Source organism: Prionailurus bengalensis, chromosome D1 (genome assembly GCF_016509475.1).
Source record: "Prionailurus bengalensis isolate Pbe53 chromosome D1, Fcat_Pben_1.1_paternal_pri, whole genome shotgun sequence".
Taxonomy (NCBI): domain Eukaryota; kingdom Metazoa; phylum Chordata; class Mammalia; order Carnivora; family Felidae; genus Prionailurus; species Prionailurus bengalensis.
In genome coordinates, this window is record NC_057346.1 from 54,548,985 (window position 1) to 54,574,265 (window position 25,281).

A 25,281-nucleotide genomic window follows, 5' to 3' on the forward strand; every position below is an offset into this window, starting at 1 on the left:
TCTCCCTCTCTCTGCCCCTCCCCCGTTCATGCTCTGTCTCTCTCTGTCCCAAAAATAAATAAACGTTGAAAAAAAAAATAAAATGTGTAGAACCTTAAGCCAACAGTTGTTTATTTTCATTTAGATTAGATTTTCTGTACAGAAGAACTAAGTATTGAGATAATGATGTTTCTTTGCCAACAGTGTAGAATAAGGGGAGGGATGTTAGTTTTTCAGCATAACTGAACAATCTCCATTCAACACTTGCAAAAACATAATTAAGATCTCAGCTATCTTGAACCTGTAGGAGGAAGGGTTCTTTAAACTGGTATATGTCTATGCCTTTTGGGTTCTCTGTAAACTTGTCGAATAATTTGCAGAAATTTTTATGTTTACATTTTTCTTAGGATGTCCATAGCTTTCATTCAAAACTAAGAGGTTGTCTTATGTTAGATTTCCCAACAAGCAAACTCTGAGACAAAAATGTGAGCGCACATAGTTTATTTGGGAAGCACTGCCAGGAAACAGATAGTTTAGATCATATGTCAGGTTTATCCCAGCCCTGATTCAGGGCTGCTCTCAGGAAGGGTTAACTACCTTGCCCTGTAGTCAGAAAGGCCTTGCACATGGTTGCAGGTTAGCCCGCACTGGAGTCCTAATTGCTATGAGGGTAAAGGTGAGGTGGTAACAGTACAATGTAATTTCATTTCTTGGTTAATTTGAAATATTTAAAAATTTGGATTTTTGAAGAATTTTTTTTTAAAGTAATCTCTACACCCAACGTGGGGCTCAAACTCATGACTCTGAGGTCAAGAGTCACATGCCTGTACTGACTGAGCCAGCCAGGCACTCCAAAATATTTAAAAATTGTTTGATGGAAATTCTGTGACATTAAGGAACTATTAATATTTAGGTAGTAATGATGGTATTCTGGTTATTTTTAAAGAGTTTATATCCCTTAGAGATACATAGTGAAATATTTGTGGATGAAATGATACCTGGAATTTGGTTTAAAATGACATATTGGAGAGGGAAAAAGTCTCTTGGTCATACGTTGATTATTGCTGAAGTTGTGTGATGAGTTCATGAGTTTTATTATGCTAGTCTCTATTTGGGATTTGTTTCAACATTTCTTAATAAAAGGGGTTTTTTTTTGTATGTGTGTATGCTTTTTCCTTTTTTTAAATTCAAGTATAATTAACATACAGTATTATATTAGTTTCTGATACATAATATAGTGATTCAGCAATTCTTTATGTTACTTGGTACTCATCACAATAAACATACCGTTGATCCTCCTCACCTATTTGACCCATCCCCCCCACCTCTCTTCTGGCAACAACCAGTTTGTTCTCTATATTAAAGAGTCTGTTTCCTATTTGTCTTTTTGTTTGTTTGTTTTGTCTCTTGAATTCCACATACGAATGAAATCATATGGTATTTGTCTTTGATGGACTTATTTTACTTCGCATAATACCCTCTAGGTCCAGCCACGTTCTTGCAAATGGCAAGATTTGATCCTTTTATGGCTAATATTCCATTGCATATGTACCACATCTTTATCCATTCATCTATGGATGGACACCTGGGCTGCTCCCATTTCTGGCTATTGTAAATAATGCTGCAGTAAACATAAAGGGTACATGTATCTTTTCAAATTAGGTGAGTTTTTTTGTTTTGTTTTGTTTTCTTTGTGTAAATACCCAGTAGTGGAATTACTGTATCATATGGTAATGCTATTTTTAATTTTTGAGACACCTCCATCCTATTTTCCACAGTGGCTACACTAGTTTGGATTCCCACCAACAGTGTATGGAGGGTTCCTTTTTCTCCACATCCTCAACAATACTTGTTATTTTTTGTGTTTTTGATTTTGGTCATTCTGACAGGTGTGAGGTGATAGCTCATTGTGGTTTTGATTTCCATTTCCCTGACAATTAGTGACATTGAACACCTTGATTTGGTTTTGTTTTCTTCTAAAATGTTCAGTGGTACCATTTTGCTAAATAGAAATATCTCTGTCTGAAGTTAAAGAAGTTCCAGGTCATGTGAGTAGTTAAATAACTAGTAAAAGACAACAAGAAACACATGCACTGTTTTTTTTCCCCTTATATTGTAGAGTTATCAAATGTGCACATGAACAAATCAGTTCCTTTAGAAGTCTTCAGGCAGAATCTATTTTTTTATTACTCTTGTTTTGCTGATGTTTTAATTGCATTTACTTAAAAATCACTAACATTTTATTCAGATACCCTGGTTTACTTAATAATCATTTTTAGCAGTCAGCTGGCTGGCCCCCAAATAAGGTGTCATTGTTTTGCTTTTAATAAGACGTGATCACCATCTGGTGGTGAATAACAGTAACTTTGGTTTGTATTGTTTAGGGTTTATAATAGTGTTTTGATATGCATTTTCTTGTTCATTGAAATAACTATAGAAATTACAGTCTTACCCGTTTCTTGTCTGTGTCTAATGCCAAGATTTCAAGACACTAAGATGACATAGTATGTTACTCATCTAGCTATCTCTGTTTGTTAAATGAATGTTGATTGAAGGAAAAGTGTAAACTGGTCACTTGTTAGCAAGGAATAGACTATACATTTCACAAAGAAATGGAGGCCTTTTCTTTTCTTTTCTTTTCTTTTTTTTTTTTTTTTAAGTAATCTCTGCACCCAATGTGGTGCTTGAACTCACAACTCCAGGGATCAGTCTACCGATTGAGCCAGTCAGGTGCCCTTATATAGGTATTTACTTAAACACGTAGACTTCATTATTTGCTCCTATATACAGATTCCCATGGGAGCATTCACCTCTTCCATTTCTCCCCTCAAAAGGGAGAGAAAGGGATAAACATAAACCGCAAATAAGTTGTCTTGAATTGGTGATATCGCCTGATGGCTCACACAGTGAACCCAAAGCCACTTTTGCTGTCTTTTTTATCCACTTCCTCATTGCTTTCCTGCCTACTGTTAGTTCACATAATTTCTCTTTGACACCTGTAGCAACTCTCTTTTTCTCTAGCAGCAGCAGAACTGTTTTACTTTCTTCCTTCTCTCCCTGTTGTTTTCCTTCTCCTTTATTTTCTTGCCTCTGTTCCAGTTCATCAAGTCCTTGAGTGAATCAGGAACTGTGCTTGGTACTGAGAATACAATGATGAAAAAGGCAGTTGGATCTGGCCCTTGTCTTCATGGAGCTTACATCTGAGGATGGGAGAGAGGAGGAAGAAGAGATAGATGGTAGATAATTACAAAGTGAGACTTAACGATAATTAAGACTATATGATATTAATACTACTCTCACTGAGAACATATACTATTGTGGATTTTGTTTTTATAGTTATAAGTTTCCAGAAAGCAATTTGGAAGTGGAGTGACTATTTTAAAATTTTACCTGTAAGATGGATTGGAAAATAGTGGTGGTGGCACTGTGTTGTGAGTCTAGTTAATGCCACTGAGGTGTACACTTAAAAATGGTTAAAATGTTAATTTTATGTTATTTGTATTGCACCACAATTTAAAAATTAATTATGTAATAAAAGAAAACCCATTGATTTGTATACTTTAAATGGGTTTAAATGGAGCTGTGCAGAAGGGGTGGCTTGATTCGTAGGTTAGGTCTTCTGAACTGTTTCTCTATTCATTTAATACTTTAAGAAACATTAGAGCACTGGGCTTGGAAGGTTTGGGCTCTTGCCTGGCTTCTGCTTGGTGGTAGGCAATTCACATCATATCTTTGTTAACTAAATTTTCTAGTCTGTTAGATAGTGTGAATTAGATCATTGCTTTCAGTTCAAAAATTCTAAGATCCCATGATTGACTGTTGTGTTATTATTAGGCAGTTAATACCTGCCTCAATACCTGGACATAGGCATTAAACAATACAGCTGGAGGACTTTAGATCAACTTAATATGGACAAGGAAATTGAAGTTTGCACCTCTTTCTCCTGACTGTGTCTAATGCTTTTCATAATACGTACATAATAGAACTTTTAAGTATTAGTTGAAATATTAAGTATAGGCTTTTAAGTGAAACATAGACATTTGAAATGATGAAGAGTATCAGAAATAAGACATGATACAAATTTATTTGACTTATTATTAAATGTGTGTATGTGTTCCTTTTCTGACTTAGTATGATTAAACAAAAAGTGGTTTCTGCTTTTAAAAATGAACAAATTAATTATGGGGTGGCTGGGTGGCTCAGTTGGTTGGGTGTCTGACTCGGCTCAGGTCATGATCTCGCAGTCTGTGAGTTCGAGCCCCGCATTGGGCTCTGTGCTGTCAGTTCAGAGCCTGGAGCTTGCTTCAGATTCTGTGTCTCCCTCTCTCTGTCCCTTCCCCACTCACCCTCTGTCTCGTTCTGTGTCTCAGAAAATGAATAAACGTTAAAAAATTTTTTTGTTTTAATTTAAAAATGAACAAATTAATTGGGATCACATTGAAGACAAGTATATAATAGGTACTTCCTGATCAAGATTGGTGAAGGTGCTTATTAGAAACTTTCTACATTTTGCACTTTTCCTTGAGGGCACTTCTCTGCATCTATGCTGCTCCAGCCTTATCCTGGGCCACCATCATCTCTTGCTGAAGTGTGGCAGTAGCCTCCTAATTAGTAGTATTTGCTCTTCCCTCTCATTCATTCCTCACAGAGCAACCAAAGTGACCTCCACATCTCCTTTACCTTTTTAAATTATGGAAAATGTGAAAGATACAAAAGTAGAAAGTTGTATAATGAACTTCCATGTACCCATCACCCTCCGCCCCCACTTTGGTACGATGTTATGATTTTGTTTCATCTGTAACTCCATCTACTGCCCCCCCCCCCCGCCTCCGCCAGCTGCCTAGATTATTTTGAAGCAGATCCTAGACACAGAATGATCTTTTAAAAACTTGGATCGTGAATCTTTCCTAAATTTCTCTCTCAAGTTCTTATAACACTTACAATAAAATCTCAACTCTTTCCATGGCACCCAAGGCTTTATAGGATTTGACTCCTGCTTACTTCTTCACCAGCCACACTAGAAGCTTTTGGCTGCCTCAGGACTTCTGTATAGGCATTTCCTTGTGGCTAGCATTCTCTTCTCTACCTTGGCTTGGTTGGCTGCTTCTTCAAGGTCTCATCTTTATTAACGGTTTTACCGTTTATAAAATGTTTCCCTAAAATGTTAGCAATTGATGCGTCTAGGCGAAGGTCTTTGAATTTTTCACTGTTGGAGTTTGTTGGGGGAAAGGTCCTCCTCTCCCTTAAATACTGTCACATTACTATTTCTTCTCAAATTTGTTTAGGGTCTTTCGCTCCTATTCTCTCCACCCTTCAAGTCCTCTGTGATTATTAATTAAGCAGAGAGAAAAGAGAGAAGGGAAATAAAATCATCTGATTAAAGGTGAAGGCATATGATACTGGAAGCCATGGTCTCCATTATCTCAGATTCCCTCTGCCAGGACGTTGTTCCTTACGTGTAAGGAAAAGGAAGCCCCTTAAAGACCGACTAATGTGAGTGTGGCTCACATCATTTTACCCAGAAAGAGGCCTTTCCTCTCTATAAGAAATATCTACCTTCTCCTTTGGGAAGGAGTGCTGAATTGCTGGTTATCACAACCTCCAACCATGCTGATTACTTTCAGTACACTGATTACTTTTTTTTTTTTTAATTTTTTTAAATATTTTTATTTATTTTTGAGACAGAGAGAGACAGAGCATGAGCAGGGGAGGGGCAGAGAGAGGGGGAGACGCAGAATCTGAAGCAAGCTCCAGGCTCTGAGCTGTCAGCACAGAGCCCAATGCGGGGCTCGAACTCACGGAGTGTGACATCATGACCTGAGCTGAAGTTGGACGCTCAACCGACTGAGCCACCCAGGCACCCCTGATTACTTTCTTTGTAGCAGAGACATTTTCACAGTTTGGGTTCTTAAATAATCTGAACCATGTTTGGTTTCTCTACCTGTAGGAGAACAGCAGTATGATTCTAAATGAAACAAACCTAAAGTGGAGCAGCAGATACCCGTTGGTTTATCTGCCTGCATACTAGGTCTTCTTGGATTTATTTTTTTCCACTGTGGTAATAAGCTGAGCTCAGTGATTTATATTATACTTACTTGGCTTCTCTGAACTGTGGCTTTTCGGAGAGTGGCCTAAATTACAGTTCATTGTCTGAACTGTTCCTCTGCTTTTCAGAAAATTTTAGGATGATTGATTAAATGAATTATTTGAAGATAAGGTATATAAATGCATAATAGTTATTTCAAGGATCAAGTGGTCTGTGGGAATAGTCTCATTATTGCTAATGAATTTGCTAATCTGTGCTCCCTCAACAGAGTTTGGAAAAAACTGGGCAATAAGTAAAAGTTTATTGTTAGGTTATCTTTTAATCATCATATCTGAAATCAATGTTCTTTGATCAGTAACCTATATGAAATCAACTATTTTGGGACTGTAAGTGTATCTTTGCTTACAAGCATAGAGGAAGTCTAGGGGTGTCTGGGTGGCTCAGTCAGGCAGCGTCCAACTCTTGATTTCTGCTCAGGTCATGATTTCATGGTTCATGGGATCTAGTGCTGCGTCAGGCTCTGTGCTGACAGTGTGGAGCCTGCTTGGGATTCTCTCTCTGCCCCTTCCCTGCTTCTGCATGCACTCATGTGCTCTCTCTCAAAATAAACTAAAAAAAAAAAAAAAAAGCATAGAAGAAGTTTAAGTAAAGCTTTATTGAGAAATGAGAAGAATTCTATCATGTAGTTATTATGAGTTGCTGTGAATTTTGACCATTTAGAAAGCAAAATTGTAAGTAGTAAGACTGGGACTGCAGAAGCAGTAGCATTCTTTTTTTTTAATTTTTTTTTTCAACGTTTATTTATTTTTGGGACAGAGAGAGACAGAGCATGAACAGGGGAGGGGCAGAGAGAGAGGGAGACACAGAATCGGAAACAGGCTCCAGGCTCCGAGCCATCAGCCCAGAGCCTGACGCAGGGCTCGAACTCACGGACCGCGAGATCATGACCTGGCTGAAGTCGGACGCCTAACCGACTGCGCCACCCAGGCGCCCCAGCAGTAGCATTCTTAAGGCTTGGTGCTGGAAAGATGCTTAGAAAAATGTCCAAATATAGGGGAGCCTGGGTGGCTCATTCGGTTGAGCATCTGAGCATTCGACTCAGGTCATGATCTCACGGTTCATGGGTTCGAGCCTGCGTCAGCCTCTGTGCTGACAGCTTGGAGCCTGGAGACAGCCTGGATTCTGTCTCTCTCTCTGCCTCTCTTTCCCTCCCTGTCTCTCTCTGCCTCTCCTCCACTCACATTCTGTCTCTTTGTCTCTCAAAAATAAACATTAAAAAATAATGTTAAAAAAGAGAAAAATGTCCAAATATAGAACATCTTTGGGTGATTGGATCAGTAATGCAGTCTGGGATTCTGCCACTTTCTGCTGCTTCATGCCTACATCATCTTGGCAGGGCCTTCCTGAATTCGCACAACCCTGACCTTTTCTTCTGCTCCACAGTCTTTCACCTCCTGAGGCCTTATGAAAGAAATGGGTCAGTTAAAGGTTATGTATCATATCTATCTAGTGAAAGGTTCAGCTGTGACAAAACCTGTATTTTTCAGAATGACGTGAAGTTGGTTAATAGATACATTTAGAGAAGGAAGTTAATAATTATCTTAATGCTTGGGAAATGATACTATTTAGAAAATGTTCCAGGTGATAAATAAGTGAATTTACAGATTGTCACTGTGTGTTTTAGAAAACGATCATGTGTTTTAAAAATATAATTGATAATTTACAGCTTCACTGTCCAAAATCATAGCCACTTGCTACATGTGGATATTTAAATTTAATTTAAAAAATTAAAAGTTAGTACCTAAAATTAAAGTTAGTGCCTAAATTTAGTACCTAAAAGTTAGTACCTAAAATTAAAGTTTAGTACCTCAGTTTTATTAGCCACATATCAAGCCATATAGATGACTCTGTATTGGAAAGGACAGATATAGACTATTTCTGTTCATCATAGAATGGTCTCTTGAATAGACAGCATGTTTAGAGAATACAGAGTATGGGAATTTTAATATTTTCAATTTAACCACGATGTTGATTATAATTTTACTGTTGAAGTTTTTGCCTGTTTCTTACCAATTGACAAAATATTAAGAGCCACTAATGTCCATAAAGATCACCAGCTTGTCAGTTCTATTTGAAACAAAATATATAAACAAATTAGTTGTTAACTAGATTTACTGTGGTGATCATTTTGTAATATATACAAATATTCAATTAAGTTGTATATCTGAAATTAATTTGTCAATTATCTCAAAAATGTAAGTAAGTTATAAGTAAATTGTGGGTTATACATTTTAGTTTTAAATATACTAGCTCTGTATGATCCACTATAGTAGCCACTAGACATAAATGGCTCTTGAGCACTTGAATATGGCTAGTGTGAACTGAGATGTGCTGTAAGTGTAAAATGTACAATATGTTTTTAATACTTAGTACAAAAAATAAGATGTAAATTGAATGAAGGGGGGGTCTAAAGGTACAGACTTCCAGGTATAAAATAAATAAATCATGGGAATATAATGTGCAGCATGGTGACTACAGTTAGTAATACCGTATTGCATGTTTGAAAGTTGCTGAGAATAAATCTTAAACATTCTCCTTACAAAATTTTTTTGCAGTCATGTAAGGTAATAGATGTTAACTAGATTTACTGTGATCATTTTACAAGGTATACAAATACTGAACCACTATGTTGTACAAATGAAACTAATATGGAGCTCCTGGGTGACTGGGTCAGTTGAGCACCCATCTTCAGCCCAGGTTATGATCTCACGGTTTGTGGATTCGAGCCCTGCGTCGGGCTCTGCGCTGACAGCTCAGAGCCTAGAGCCTGCTTCAGTTTCTGTGTCTCCCTTTCTCTCTCTGCCCCTCCCCTTCTCATGTTCCGTGTGTCCCTCTCCCTCTCTGTCTCTCTTAAAAATAAATAAACATTAAAAATTAAAAAACTGATATAATGTTATGTGTCAGTTATATCACTCTTTGTATATTTATTTTAATATTTATTTATTTTTGAGAGTGACAGAGCATGGGGGAAGGGGAAGAAATGGCGGGGGGCGGGGGGGGGGGGGGACAGAGGATCCAGAGTGGGCTTTGCATTGCAGCAGCAAGCCCCATGTGGGACTTGAACTCATGAACCATGAGATCATGACCTTAGCTAAAGCCGGACCACCTTCACAATTTAAAAAAATAAATAAAAATATTAAGTGAAAAAAATTTTAAATACCTGGTATTTTAAATCTTGAGTATATATTGAAATAACATTCGGATATGTAGTATTAAATAAAATATATTATTAAAATTAATTTTGACTTACTTATTTTTATGAATGAACTACTAGAAAATTTGAAATTATGTGACTCATCTTATATTTCTGTTGGACAGTGCTGTGCAAGAGCCAGTGGCCTAATAAGCAAATCAAGTACTATGTAATTTATTTCTGTATGCCTAAATCAATAATGTCTACAGTTGCCAAGTGGGATGAAATCCTTTTTTTTTTGCATACATTTATTTCTGTCCTTTTAGATTTTTAGAAATATAGTAGTACTAATTATATCAGTTTTTTTGTGTGTGATTTCATGTATCTTTATGATAATGGAAGACATGTATAAAGCACTGATGCAAAGCTTTTAGCCAGCTGCTAAGGAAATGATATAGGCAGAATGAATACTTTGGACATTCCAAGGATAAACATGTTGCTGGAATCATTAAAAGGCTATCACAGAGACTTTGGGCCTTTTATTGATAAGACGTAGAAAGATAAATACAATTCAAGTGGGAGAAAACAGTAAACTAGAAGGCTTGAATAGAGCCCAGATAGGTAGTGGACTGTGTATGCTTAGTGAACAGGCCAGAATCCTGTTTTGATTTGAATGAAGGATTTCAGTGTAAAAATGAGAGAGTGATTGAAGAGTTAGGGTGAGACTGACTTTAAGACTCTGAGGCTAGAGTAAGAAATCTGGATGAGTTTAATATAGTTATTTAGGAGCCAGAAAAGATGTCGATGAATGGGAAGTGTTATGAAAACAGTATTTTTGGAAGATTGGTTATAAGAGACTATCATAGTTATTTTTTTGAAGTGAGAAGGTACAGTAATATCCTAGAGAAAGTGGGAGAAATAGGGCACAGGGTTGAGATATCTAAAGGCTGAATCATCAAGACTGTTGTGTTTGGGAAAGCGGAAAAGGAGAAATTGAAACAGACTTTGGTTCCACAAGTGTCATAACAAAAATAAAGATGTTTTAGCTTTATGTATTTTACAGCTTTAAAACTGTAAAATAGCTAATGTCGCCCTTTACAGATGAGGAATTTGAGATTCAGTGTTCACCAGAAAAATCATGATCACCTTATATTAAGCTGACAGTTGAGCCCTTGTCTTTTTCTTCCTACTGTGTTGTCATTGGAGTCTACTCACTTACCCAAGCCAGTGCCTCAGGTTTTCTTGACTCTCGCTATAGCTTTGCACAAGCAGTCAATCACTAAGTTGTATTATTTGTTTCCTAAATATTTCTCAGATCTGCCTAATTCTGTCTGTACTACCTCTACCTATGTTCATGTTACTCCCATCTTTCTGGGTTGATGTTTTCTGGAATTTACATCTTATCTCTGCCTTGCATCCACCTCCCAAAACAAGCAAGGAAATAAAAGCAATCTGTTTTCCTACAATTCACTTGCTTTCTAAAGTGCAGAGAAAGCACTCTCTTGTCTAAATTTTTAAATGTAAATTTCTTAGCCTGGACTTACAAAGCTCTTCATGATGATGTCCTTTTTCCATGCCTCCAGTTCCATGATCACTTCTTTTTCAGTCTTTTGCATCTGCTGTTACTCCTGTAAGTAAGGTCCTTTCTCCCCTTTTTTCTGCCTCACCCTCAATCCCAAGTTCAGGTTTGGACTTAGAATAATAGTCTACTTGTCTGTAACCACCCGTCCTATGCTTCTTTCCACCACCACCACCCCACCTCCAACCCACGATCCACTGTCTAACGCCCTAAAAAGACTCACATGAGTAGGCCCACTAAGGATATTTTTTCTTGTTTAGTAATAGTGGTCCCACAGAAATTTATTGAATGGGTCAGTGTTTTTATACTTCAGAGTTGTTTCAAGTTAAAATTAGCTTAGTGGAGAGTGAAGAGTCTAAAAGAATGACGGAAAATTAGTCCATCATTTCCCAACCTGTTCTTAAGAGCACTTGTATCCTAAGATAAGCTAGTGTTGTATGTATGTTTCACACAAAATTCCATGGATATTAGGTGGATGTTGAAGATTATATCCTTGGATATTCACGTGCACACAAGATCCATCAATAAAGTTGTCAAGAAGTCCTGCACTTAAAACAAAAAAAAGACCTTTGTTTTGATCCAGTATTTTTCTTTTCTTTCCTCTTCTTTTTTTTAAATTTTTTAAGTTTATTTATTTATTTTGAGAGAGGGAGAGAGGGAGGGAGGTAATCCAAAGCAGGCTCCACGTTGTCAGCGCAGAGCCCAACGCAGGGCTTGAATCCATGAACCATGAGATCATGACCTGAGCCAAAACCGAGAGTTGGACACTTAACCGACTGAGCCACCTAGGCACCCCAATCCAGTATTTTTCTAATGTATTTGATTATGGAAACGTTTTAGAGAGTATACCTCCTGTTTCTCTTAGTGGTATTTGGAAAATGCCAAATTTGATGGCTGTGTATGTGTGTCCTTTTATTTCCCTTCCGTCTAACAGATATAATTAAACAACATAATCACGTCATACCCAAGGGATATATGGAGGAACTCTGGCTGTTTACAGTTAGAAGAGAAAACCTGAGGGAAGGTAAAACAGTCTTCAAATATTTGAAGGTTCTAGCTGAAGAGGAATTGAAAATATTGTCTTTGAAACTAGAGAATAAGAGTAAGAACCAGGTGTAGGAAGGCAGATTTTGACTTTGTATAAGGCTTTCTAATAACTAGAACTTTGGAAGATAAGTCAGTGTTCTGTCCTGAAAGTTGTCAAGTGAAGATCCGGAGGGATGATGTAGAGGACTTTAGCCCATAGAGAAGGTATAGATCGAAAGAATAGTTTTGTGAAATAGGTTGAAAGCCATTGGACTGTTTCTGAGATATCCATATCCATATCCAACTTGGAATTTATATTCCTTGATTCTTTTCTAATTCTATGAATCTGTGTCTTGGTCTGTAATGTCAGTAAAGTATACAAATACGTGTTATGAGAAACAAACACTAGTTGAAATTGTGGTTGTATGGTTAAGGGCTTTTACTTGATGATATATTTTTTTTAATTGGCTTTATTTTTTAGAGCAGTTTTAGATTCACAGAAAAATAGAGCACAAAGTTCAAAGAGCACAAAGCACAAAGAGAGTTCACATATATACTCTTTCTCAACACACGACCTCCACTGTCCATATCTCCTGGCACCACAGAAGTACATTTGTTATAATTAATGAACCTACATTGACCTATCATTATCACTCAAAAATCCACAGTTTACATTCGAGTTCATTCTTACTTGATAATGCTTTGAAAGAAAATGTGAATATTCCTGCTCATCTTTAAGAGAGTGGTTTTCAGTTATTTCTTGCCCTAGTTTAGTCTTTTCTGATTCAGAGGTCTAAAAGATAGTTAAAGTCAACATCCTCTATTTTGAAAAAAGTATTCAGAGAAGGGGAAAGTTCTTTTTTTATCTTAAATGTTTATAAATGTTTTATTTTGTGAGCTAACAGTATTTTTTCTTTCTTTTAAGTACCAAAAGAATTGGTGGAGCTCCATTTGAAGTTGATGAGGAAGATTGGCAAATCTGTTACGGCAGACAGATGGGAAAAATATTTGATCAAGGTAAATATTAAAAATTACCTTCTCTGGGGCACCTGGGTGGCTCAGTTGGTTAAGCATCCGACTCTTGATTGCAGTTCAGGTCATGATCTCGCTGGCATGCTGGCATGGAGCCTGCTTAAGATTCTCTTCCTCCCTCTCTGCTTCTCTCTCCCTCCTCTCTCAAAAAATGTGCCTTCTCTGTTACTGAAATATTACTGTAGCATAAATTGATGTGTTTCATAATATGCTGAACTTTTAAAATGGTCTACTAAAAGTTGCAAAATATGACTTAGAATTCCATACAATTACTATCAGTATGTGATTCTTTTCTGCAACTACTAAGCCATAGTGTTTAGTCCTAAATTTGGGTTTCAGAGGTGTTATGTCCCTTTTGTGCCTAACACCGTGCCTAGGACTTTTCATGTCTTCTCTCATTTAATCCTTAAAACCATCCAGATAAATCGAGTAAGACATAAATAAGGCAAAGAAAGTTGTCATTCTTCCTTGAGATCACACTGTATGCATAGACACAGACAGAATTTGTCTGTTACTTAAATGGTAAGATGTCATAACACCTTTAAATCAGTATAGGAGATTACCAGTTACCAATAAGGCCACAGCTATCCTTTAGTGAAAACAACCTGGGAAATCAGAATGCTTTACGATAAACCATTCAGGAAAAATGGTCTGAAATTGTATCCAAACTTTGAGACCTACACAATTTTTGGAAGCCCAAGCTGATAAATGTACCTACCTCCATGATAATCTTTTGGGAATATTTTTAATTCTATAACATACTAGAATATTAGGTTATATTTTTTGGTATTTTGAAAACTGTATGATTTTCTTGTCTTTTAAAAAAATACATGTTTACCATGTATTTTCATACCTGCTTTCTTTTTGGGGGAGGTATATATATGACTTCAGAGCACTATGAAAAGAGGAATCATCAGGGTATAAGAGTTGCTTGTTACATTATTACAAAAATCACATGTGCTTTTCCATTTATTGGTGTATAACACATCATTCCAAATTAAGTGACATAACAATTTTAATCAGTTCACTGGTTCCTTTTCTGTTGGTTGAAAGCAGCCACAATTCTGGCCACATTTCAAGAGAGGAGATACAGACCCCAAACTAATGTTGAATGAAATCTCCAAAATATATTAAAACTGTGAATGATAACTGAGCAAATTTTTAACTATTCAAAGTGCTTTAGGGGTGCCTGGGTGGCTCGGTTAAGCATTCAACTTCAGCTCAGGTCATGATCTCACAGTTCGTGGGTTCAAGCCCCACATTGGGCTCTGTGTTGACACCTCGGAGCCCGGAGCTTGCTTTGGATTTTGGTTCTCCCTCTCTCTCTGCCCCTCCCCACCTCATACTCGGTCTCTCTCTGTCTCTCAAAAATAAATAAACGTTTTTTAAAAAAAGTGCTTTAGGAAATACCAGTGAAATCGCTGTTTTGCCTTTAATAAAATATTAATGGTTAAGAATCAAGTTTTGGAGCTTTAAAAGAGATGCTGGAATTTCAGGGCATTGATTTTTATATAATATCTTAAAGGGTATAAGTCCCTTGTAAATAAATGTGGGTTTGTTATTAAAGTGGGTTTATTTGTTTACATGTTCTGAGAATTTAGGTAGAAATATCTTGTATACTGTTCACATCTCTTGTTAAACTTTAGAACCATGGATAATCTACTTTGCACCGTTGTGTCTGTTTCTTCATAAAATGTGAGAAATGAGATGATTTTATAAACCCCTTTAGTTCTATGGTGAAAACTACAGGTTCTAGCTCATTTTTTAAAAAATCGAGATATATTCACATAACATAAAATTTGCCCTTTGAAAGTATGCAATTCAGTGTTTTTTAGTATATTCACAAGGTTGTGCAACTATCATCACTGTCTAAATCAGAACATTTTTATCACCTCAAAAAGGAACCCCATACTCATTAATAATTACTCTCCTTTCCTCTTGTCCTTATAAACTACTAATCTGTTTTCTGATTCTATGAATTTGCCTATTCTGGACATTTCATATAAATAGAATCATACAATATGTGGCCTTTTGTGTCTGGTTTCTTTCACTTAGCATAATGTTTTCAAGTTTCATCCCTGTTAAAGGATGAATCAGCGCTTTGTTCCTTTCTATGCCTGAATAATGTTCCTTCGTATGGATATACCACTTTTTATTTATCTACTTATCAGTTTATGATATTAGGCTTGTTTCCATCTTTTGGCTATTATGAAAAGTGCTGCTGTGAGTAGACATGTGATTTCATTTCTTATATCTAGAGTGGAATTGCTGGGTCATATGGTAATTCTGTTTTGACTACTTAACTGCCAGACTGTTTTCCAAAGCTGCACCATTTTACAATTTCTCTAGCAATTTATGAGGGTTCCAGTTTTTCTACATCCTTCCTCATTAACACTTATGATTGACTGACTGATTGATTGATTGATTGATTTTAAGCATCCTAGTGGGGGTTCCCATGGTTTTGATTTACATTTTCCTTATGACTAAACTATGTTGAGTGTTCCTTTCATATACTTGTGGGCCATTGTATGTCTTTGAGAAAATGTGGAAAAATGCCTACTCCTATCCTTCTTTGTTTAGTTGGTTGTTCGTGTTTTTGTTCTTGAGTTTTAAGAGCTCTTTATATATTCTGCATGCTAGACCCTTACCAGATACATGATTTGCATACATTTTCTCCCATTTGGTGTTTTTTCTTTTACTTTCTGTGTAATGTTCTTCGATGCATGAAGGTTTTAATTTTGATGAAGTCCAATACAGTTTTTTCTTTTGTGGCTAGTGCTTTGGTGTCATATCTAAGAAACTATTGCCCAAACTAAGATCATAAAGATGTAATCCTCTAATTTGTTCTAACAGTTCTGTACTTTTAGCTTTTGTGTTTAGATCTATGATCTCTTTTAAGTTAATTTTTGTATATAAGATAGGGGTCCAACCACATCCTTTTGGGTGTGGATATCCAGTTAGTTATTCCATTACTGTTTGTTGAAAAGACCATTCTTTCCCATATTTGATTGCCTTGACAATCTTGTAAAAAGTCAATTCAACATAAATAGAAGGGTCTATTTCTGAAGTTGCTATTCTGTTGACTTCTATGTCATCATTTTTGCTGTCTTGATTATTAAAGCTTTGCAATAGGTTTTGAGTTGGTTCTTTTTCAAGATTGTTTGGACTGTTCTGCTTTCCTTGCATTTTCTTAATGAGTTTGAGGATCAGCTTGTTAATTTCTGCAAAAATGCCAGCTATGATTTATATAGGATTAGATATAATCTGTAGGTAAATTTGGGGAATATTAGTTTAACAAAAATAAGTCTTCTGATCCATGGATTAGGATGTCTTTCAAAATATTTAGGTCTTTAATTCCTTTCAAAAACGTTTCATAGTTTTCTGAGTCCAGTTTTATACTTATTTGTTCAGTTCATCAGTATTTTCTTGGTTTGATGTTGTTATAAATGTAATTTTTTTCTTAACTTCATCTTCAGATCGTTCATTGCTAATGTGTGGAAATACACTAATTTTTGTATATTAATCTTGTGTCTTGCTTCTTTGTCAAACTATTAGCTCAAATAGTTTTATTGTAGATTTTTAAGACTTTCTATATATGAGATGATATCATCTCCAAATCCAGATAGTTTTACTTCCTCCTTTCTAATCTGGACATACTTTATTTCTTTTTCTTGTGTAAGAAAACCAGAACCCCTGGTATACTGTCGTATAGAAATGGTGAGAGCAGACATCCTTTGTTCCTGATCCTTGGGGAAAATTTTTCAGTCTTTTAAGATTTAATATGATACTAGATATGTGGTTTTTTTTTTAAGTTTATTTAAAACTTTTTAAGTTTATTTAAAACTATTTTTGAGAGAGACTGAGAGAGCAAGCAGGGGAGGGGTGGAAAGAGAGGGAGAGAGACAATCCCAACCAGGCTTCACATTGTCAGTGCAGAGCCCGATGCAGGGCTTGAACTCATGAACTGTGAAATCATGGCCTGAACCAAAACCAAGAGTCGGGCACTTAACCGACTGAGCCACCCAGGCACCCCAGGTATATGTGTTTTTCATAGAGGTTCTTTATCAGACTAAGAAAGGTCTCTTCCTGGTATATTGAATATTTTTTATCATGAAAGGTGTTAGATTTTGTCAGATGTTTTTTCTGCATCTACTGAGATAACCATGTGGTTTTTCCCTTTATTAACATGGTGTATTGCATTGATTAATTTTCATATGTTGGGACTGTGCAGTCCTACAGTCTCACTTCATCGTGGTTCATAATCCTTTTTATATGTTGCTAGATTTGGTTTGTTAATTTACTGTTGAGGATTTTTGTTTCTGTATTCATAGGGATGATGATGTGTTTTATTGAGATGTCTGTGGCTTCATAGAATTAGTTGAGAAGTTACTTCCTCTTACTTTTTGTAAGTGTTCATCAAATGTTAATTCTTTAATTCTTTTTTAGCATTTATTTATTTTTGAGAGACAGAGTGCAAGTGGGGAAGGGGCACAGAGAGAGAGGGAGACACAGAATCCAAAACAGGCTATAGGCTTTGAGCTGTCAGCACAGGGCCCAATTCAGGGCTCGAACTCACCAACTGTGAGATCACAACCTGAGCCGAAGTTGGAAGCTCAACCAACTGAGCCACCTAGGTGCCCCTATAGGTATTCCCTATAGGTATTGAGTCAATTTCAGTAGTTTGTGTCTCTAGGAAATTGTTCATTTTACCTAGCTTATTGGCATTAGATTGTTCATAGTATCCACCTGAGATCTTTTTTATTTATGTAGAATTGGTAGTAATATTCCCTCTTTCCTTATTTTACTGATTGTAAGTGTTCTCCCCTCCCCCCCCACCCCCACCCCCGGTCAGTGTAGCTATAGATTTACCAATTTTGTTGATCTTTTAAGAACCAACTTAACAGTTTAGTAGAATTTCCCTATTTTTCTATTTTATTCTTTCCTTTTATTTGCCTTGGGTTTAGTTGGGATTCTTTTCTAGTAATATGGTGGAAATTTAGGTTATTGATTTGAGATCTTCCTCTTTTTTTAACATAGGCATTTTCAGCTATTATATTCCATCTTTACTTCTTGCTTTGCTTTACTTCTTACTTCATCTCAAAGTATCTTCTCATTTCTCTTGTGATTTCTTCTTTGACCCATTGGTTATTTAGTTGTAGTTTAATTTCCACATACTTGTAAATTTCACCAATTTTTTTTTTCTATTACTGGTTTCTAATTTTATAACATGTAGAACATACTTTCTATGATTTTGATCAGTTAATTTTGTTGAGACTTATTTTATGACCTTACATAATATATGTGTGTGGATTTTGTGTGTGTGTGTGTGTGTGTGTGTGTGTGTGTGTGTGTGTCTGTGTGGATGTGTATAAAAAGTCCTTCAAATTAAAAAAAAGTAGATAAATCCTTCAAATTAAAAAAGTAGATAATTTATCTACTTAAATATTTAGTGAGATTTGCTAATTTCATATTCATATTTACTGTCCTTTTTAAAAATATTTTTCCTTTTTTCTGATTTTTAAGCCTTTTGTTGCCTATCAATAAAGTTTATACACAACACACACATACACACACCTTAAGTACAGATATGTTTTTCCCCCTTATCCTTTTTGAAAGCTACAATCTCTACAATTTTTTTAAAGAACAATAAACTCTGGGGCACCAGGGTGTCTTATTTGGTTAAGCATTCAACTTCAGCTCAGGTTATAATCTCAGTTTGTGAGTTTGAGCCCCGCGTCAGGCTCTGTGCTGACAGTTCACAGCCTGGAGCCTGCTTCGGATTCTGTGTCTCCCTCTCTCTGCCCCTCTCCCACTCGTGCTCTGTCTCTGTCTCTGTCTCTCTCAAAAATAAAATAAAAACATTTAAAAAATTTAAAAAAAAAGAATAAACTCTTCCTTAATTCTTTGTTCCCCTTTAGTTTTTACCCATCCTCCCTTTTCCCCCTTTGTATTAGTTATCTGCTGTTTGATGACAAATAACCTCAAAATGTAGCTAGTGAAAACAGTGTATATCAAGTCTGCCATTCTCTGAGCTGTGCCTAATGCTCAGCACATCCCAAACTACATTCTCCCTGATGCCTCTTGGTTTGCAGCCTTGAGTTTTCCAGGTGAAGTCTGAAACTGGCCCTGGTACATGGAGAATAAGGAGACACCAAAGAAAGAAGCAGAGTACTATTTCAGATTGATACTGTGGCTGGTCACCAATATGAAGGACATTCTGTGATTGTTTGAATTTGTATGTCTACTCTTTGAGGCCTTCCTTAGAATACTTTCCAGATAAACTGTTTAAGCTCATCTCAGGTCCTGCTTTTGTTGGAAATCAAAATTTCATCAAGTGTTTAACAAAATGGAACACCATAATATCAGTTAGTAAACAATACAGATAAAATATACCCCTGAAGTGCCAGGTTTTGATGAACAGGAAACGCAGCATGGCAGGGTACTCTGGGACCTCTTCTTCGTGAAGTAAATACTTTCAAGATCAAAAGACATAGCTGACTTTCTTACATAGAAGCAGACACAGAGAGGCAAACAAAATGAGGAGACAGAGAAATTTATCCCCAATGAAAGAACAGGACAAGGCTTTGGCCAGAGATCTAAGTGAAACAGGTATAAGTAACGTGCCTGATAGAGAATTTAAAGCAGCGATCACAAAGATACTCACTGGATTTGAGAAAAGAGTGAGAACCTTAACACAGAGATAAAGAATAAGATAGCTCAGATAAAGGGATCAATAAATGAAATCAGAAACATGTTTGATGGAATGAACAGAAGGAAAGAAGCAGCAGAAAGAATTAGTGACCTGGAAGACAAAGTAATTAAACTGAACACAAGAGAGAGAAAAGAACTACACAAAATGATAATAGACTTAGGGAATTCAGTGACTCCATCAAATGTAATGAAAATCATTATAGGAGTCCCAAAAGAGGATGAAAAGAGGGCAGAAAATTTGAAGAAACAATAGGTGGATCTGATTTCTATAAAAAATCAAGAACTCACAAAAACAGGATATAAAATATAATTTTACGTATATGTGAAATCTAGGGAGGTGAGGAGAAAAGAATGGGTTCAAACTTAAATGACCATCAACTCAGTATAGACTGCTATATGCAGAAGAGGTTATATAGAACCTGAATATCAAAAACGAATAAACCTGCAAAGAAAAAAGAGAAAACCAAATATATCACTAAAGAAACTTAGCAAAACATGAAAAAAAGACGAGAGAGTATCAGAAAAAAATCTTCAGAAACACACAAAACAGGTAATAAAATGGCAATAAATACATATCTATCAATAATTACTTTGAATGTAAGTGAACTAAATGCTGCAATAAAAAGATGTAGAGTGACAGGATGGATAAAAAAAAGAAGACCCATCTGTGTGCTGCCTATAAGAGACTCAGTTTACACCAGAAGACGCTTACAGATTGAAAGTGCTGGAATGGAGAAACATCTATCATGCAAATGGTTTTCAAAAGAAAGCCAGAGTAGGTGCACTTATATCAGACAAAAGGGACTTTTTGTTTGTTTGTTTGTTTGTTTGTTTGTTGATTTTGACAGAGAGTGAGTGCGCATGTGAGTGGGGAAGGGGCAGAGAGAATAAATGAGTGAATCCCAAGCAGGCTCCACGCTGTCAGCAGAGTCTGACCGGGCTTGATCTCACAAACCAAACCATGAGATCATGACCTGAGCCAAAATCAAGAGTCAAATGCTTAACTGACTGAGCCACCCAGGTTCCCCAAGACAAAAAACACTTTAAAACAAAGACTGTAACAAGACATAAAGAAGGACAGTGTATAATAATAAAGGGACAATCCAACAAGATCTAACACTTGTAAATATTTATGCACCCAGCATAGCAGCACCCAAATATATAAAAATGTTAATAACAGACAGATACAAATTGATTACTAATCGATAGTAATACAGTGATACTTTAACATTCTGCTGCATCAATTGACAGATGTGTTGTGTGTCAGTATTAACAGATGATGTCAATTGTGTTGTGTGTGTTGATGTCCAAACAGAACATCAAAGAAAGAATGCCTTTGAGTGACACACTGGAGCAGATGGATTTAACAGAAATATTGAGAACATTCTATCCTAAAACATTCTTTTCAAGTGTGCCTGGAGCATTCTTCAGAATAGACCATGCATTAGCCCAGAAACCACTCTCAACAAATAGAAGAAGTCATACCAGGCATCTTTTCTGACCACAACGCTACGTAACTAGATGTCAACCACTGGAAAGATCACAAATACAATGGAGATTAAATACCATGCTACTAAACAATGAATAGATCAACCAGGAAATAATAGAAGAAGTAAAAACATACATGAGACAAATGAAAACGAACACACATAACTTCAAAAAAAAAAAAACCCTTTAGGATGCAGCACAAGCGATTCTAAGAGGGAAAGATACAGCACTACAGGCCTATGTCAAGAAGTAAGAAAAATATCAAACAACCTTACACCAAAAGGAGCTACAAAAAGAACTAACAAAACCTAAAAACAGCAGAAGGAAGGAAATAATAAAGATTAGAGCAGAAATAAATGATATAGAAGCTAAAAAAAAAAACAATAGGACAGATTAATGAAACCAGGAGCTGGTTCTTTGAAAAAATCAGTGATTGATAAACCTGTAGCCAGATTTATCAAGAAAAGAAGAGAAATAATAATCGACACCACAGAAATACAAATGATTATAAAAGAACATTATGAAAAACTATATGCCAGCCAACTGGACAACCTAGAAGAAATGGATATGTTCGTAGAAACTTATAAACTACCAAAACAGAAACAGAAAGAAACAGAAATTTGAACAGGCTGATTACCAGCAATGAAATTGATTCAGTAATCAAAAAAAAAAAAAAAAAAAAAAAAAAAACCCAACAAGGGGCACCTGAGTGGCTTATTTGGTTGAGTGTCCAACTTTAGCTCAGGTCATGATTTCATGGTTCCTGAGTTCAGGTCCCGCACGTGAGGCTCACTGCTGTCAGCACAGAGCCCACTTCAGATCCTTTGTGTCCACCTCTCTCTGCCCCTCCCCCGCTCATGCTCTCTCTTTCTCAAAAATAAATTAAAATATGGGGGAAAAAACCTCCTGTCAAACAAAATCTACGACTAGATGGCTTCACAGGCAAATTATACCAAACATTTATTTTTTTTTAATTTTTTTTTTTTTACATTTTATTTATTTTTGAGAAACAGAGTGAGACAAAGCGTGAGCGGGGGAGGGGCAGAGAGAGAAGGAGACAGAATCTGAAGCAGGCTCCAGGCTCTGAGCAAGCAGTCAGCACAGAGCCTGATGCGGGGCTTGAACCCACAAACTGTGAGATCATGACCTGAGCCGAAGTCGGATGCTCAACCGACTGAGGCACCCAGGCGCCCCTATACCAAACATTTAAAGAAGAGTTAATACGTATTCCTCTCAAACTATTCTAAAAAGCAGAAAAGGAAGGAAAACTTCCATATTCATTCTATAAGGTCAGCATTATTTTGATACCAAAACCAGATAAAGATACCACAAAAAAAGAACTACATGGGCACCTGGGCAGTTCAGTCAGTTTTCCGACTCTGTTTCAGCTCAGGTCATGATCCCAGGGTCGTGGAATCAAGCCCCGCATCTAAGCTAAATGTTCATCCGAGCACAGAGCCTGCTTAAGATTCTCTCTGTGTGTGCCCCTCTACCCCACTTGCACTTGCTTGCTCTCTTTTTTTCTTTTTTCAAATGTACTTTTATTTTGAGAGAGAGAGAGAGAGAGAGCGCACACACATGTGCAGGGGAGGAGCAGAGAGAGGGGGAGAGAATACAAAGCAGGTTCCAGGCTCTGAGCTATCAGCACAGAGCCTGACATGGGCTCAAACTTGTGAACCGTGAGATCACGACCTGAGCGGAAGTTGGATGCTTAACCAACTGAACCATCCAGGTGCCCCTACACTCGCTCTCTTTCTAAAAATATGTATGTATAGAGAGAGAACTATAGGCCAATATCCCTGATGCAAAAATCCTCAATGAAGTATTAGCTAACTGAATTCAACAATACATTATAAAAATCATTCACTATGATCTTGTAGGATTTATTCCTGGGTTGCCAGGTTGGTTCACTATTTGCAAATCAATCAACATGATACATTATATCAGTAAGAGAAATGAGAAATAAGTCATACGGAGAAAGACAGATACCACGTTTTCATTCATATGTGGATCCTGAGAAACTTAATAGAAGACCATGGGGGAGAGGAAAGGGAAAAAAAGTTATAGAGAGGAAAGGAGGCAAACCATAAGAGACTCTTAAAAACTGAGAATAAACTGAGGGTTGATGGGGGGGTGGGAGTGAGGGGAAAGTGTGTGATGGGCATTTAGGGGGGCACCTGTTGGGATGAGCACTGGGTGTTGTATGGAAACCAATTTGACAATAAATTTCATATTAAAAAAAATAAACGATAAGAACCATATGATCATTTCAATAGAAGCAGAAAAAGTATTTGAAAAATACAGTATCAATTCATGATAAAAACCCTTAAAGTAGGGTTGGAGGGAACATCTAAAGGCCATATGAAAAATTCACTACTAACATAATCTTCAATGGGGAAAAACTGAGAGCTTTTCCCCTAAAGTCAGGAACAAGGCAAAGATGTACACTCTCATCACTTTTATCCAACATAGTACTAGAAGTCCAGCCACAGCAATCAGACAACAAAAAGAAATAAAAGGCATCCAGTTCGGTAAGGAAGAAGTCAGGCTTTAAACTGCAGCTGACATGATACTATATATAGAAAACCTGAAAGACTCCACCAGAAACCTACTAAAACTGATCAATGAATTCCATAAAGTCGCGGGATACAAAATCAATGTACAGAGATGTCTGTTGCATTTCTACATGCCAATAATGAAGCGGCAGAAAGAGAAAGTAAGAAAACAGTCTCATTTACAATTATACCCAAAATAATAAGATATCTAGGAATAAATGTAACCAAAGAGGTTAAAGACCTGTACTCTGAAAACTCTAAAACACTGAGGAAAAAAATTGAAGATGACACAAAGAAGCAGAAAGACATTGCTTGCTTATGGATTGGAAGAACAAATATTGTTAAAATGTCTATAATACCCGACCTACACCTTTGTTTTGTTTTGTTTTGTTTTGTTTTGTTTTGTTTTGTTTTTAGAGAGCAAGTGGGAGTGGGAGAGAGAGGCAGAGAGAGAGAGAATCTTAAGCAGTCTCCATGCTCAGCATGGAGTACAACATAGGGCTTGATCCTATGACTCTGGGATAATGACCTGAGCTGAAATTGAGTTGGACACTCAGCCGACTGAGCCACCCATGGGCCCCAGCAATCTACACCTTTAATGTAAGCCCTGTCAAAACACCAACAGCATTTTTCATAGAACTAAAATAAACGTCTGAAATTTGTATGAAACCACAGAAGATTCCAAACAGCCATACAACCTTGAAAAAGAAAAGCAAAGCTGGAGGAATCTTAATTCCAGACTTAAAATTGTATTACAGTGCTATAGTAATCAGTGAAACAGAATAGAAAATCCAGAAATGAACCAACAACTGTATGGTCAGTTAATCTTTGACAAAGCAGGAAAGACTATCCAGTGGGAAAAAGACAGCCTCTTCAACAAATGGTGTTGGGTAAACTGGACAGCAACATGCAAGAGAATGAAATTGGCCCACATTCTTATACCTTACACAAAATCAAAAGGGATTAAATACCTAAATGTGAGACCCAAAATCATAAAAATCTTAGAAGAGAACACAGTAACCTCTTTGACATGGGCCATAGCAACTTTTTTTCTAGGTATGTCTCCTGAGGCAAGGGAAACAAAAGCAAAAATAAACTATGCTACTGTATTAAAAATACACACAATGAGGGGTGCCTGGGTGGCGCAGTCAGTTAAGCATCCGACTTCAGCCAGGTCACGATCTCGCAGTCCGTGAGTTCGAGCCCCGCGTCAGGCTCTGGGCTGATGGCTCAGAGCCTGGAGCCTGTTTCTGATTCTGTGTCTCCCTCTCTCTCTGCCCCTCCCCCGTTCATGCTCTGTCTCTCTCTGTCCCAAAATAAATAAATAAACGTTGAAAAAAAAATTAAAAAAAAAATACACACAATGAATGACACAATCAAAACTAAAAAGCAACCTATGGAACTCTTGAAGATGTTTATATATGACATATCTGATAAAGTGTTGGTGTCTAAAATATATAAAGAACTTATATAACTCAACACCTAAAAAAACAATCCTGTTAAAAAGTGGACAATAGACATGATTAGACATTTTTCCAAAGAAGACATGCAGATGGCCAAGAGACACATGAAAAGATGTTCATCACTTATCATCAGAGAAATGCAAATCAGACCTACAATGAGATATCACCTCATACCTGTCAGAATGGCTAAAATCAACAACTCGAGAAAC

General features: G+C 36.7%; 1 protein-coding gene across 2 annotated transcripts in view; it reads left to right on the forward strand.

Moving 5' to 3' along the window:
- RSF1 (remodeling and spacing factor 1) overlaps nucleotides 1-25,281 on the forward strand; it is a 159,223-nt gene that overhangs the window by 31,027 nt on the left and 102,915 nt on the right. For both annotated transcript variants that reach the window (XM_043580136.1, XM_043580137.1), the window contains exon 2: nucleotides 12,749-12,840. In XM_043580136.1, the coding sequence (XP_043436071.1) occupies nucleotides 12,749-12,840 (92 nt within the window). The remainder of the gene's footprint in view (nucleotides 1-12,748; nucleotides 12,841-25,281) is intronic.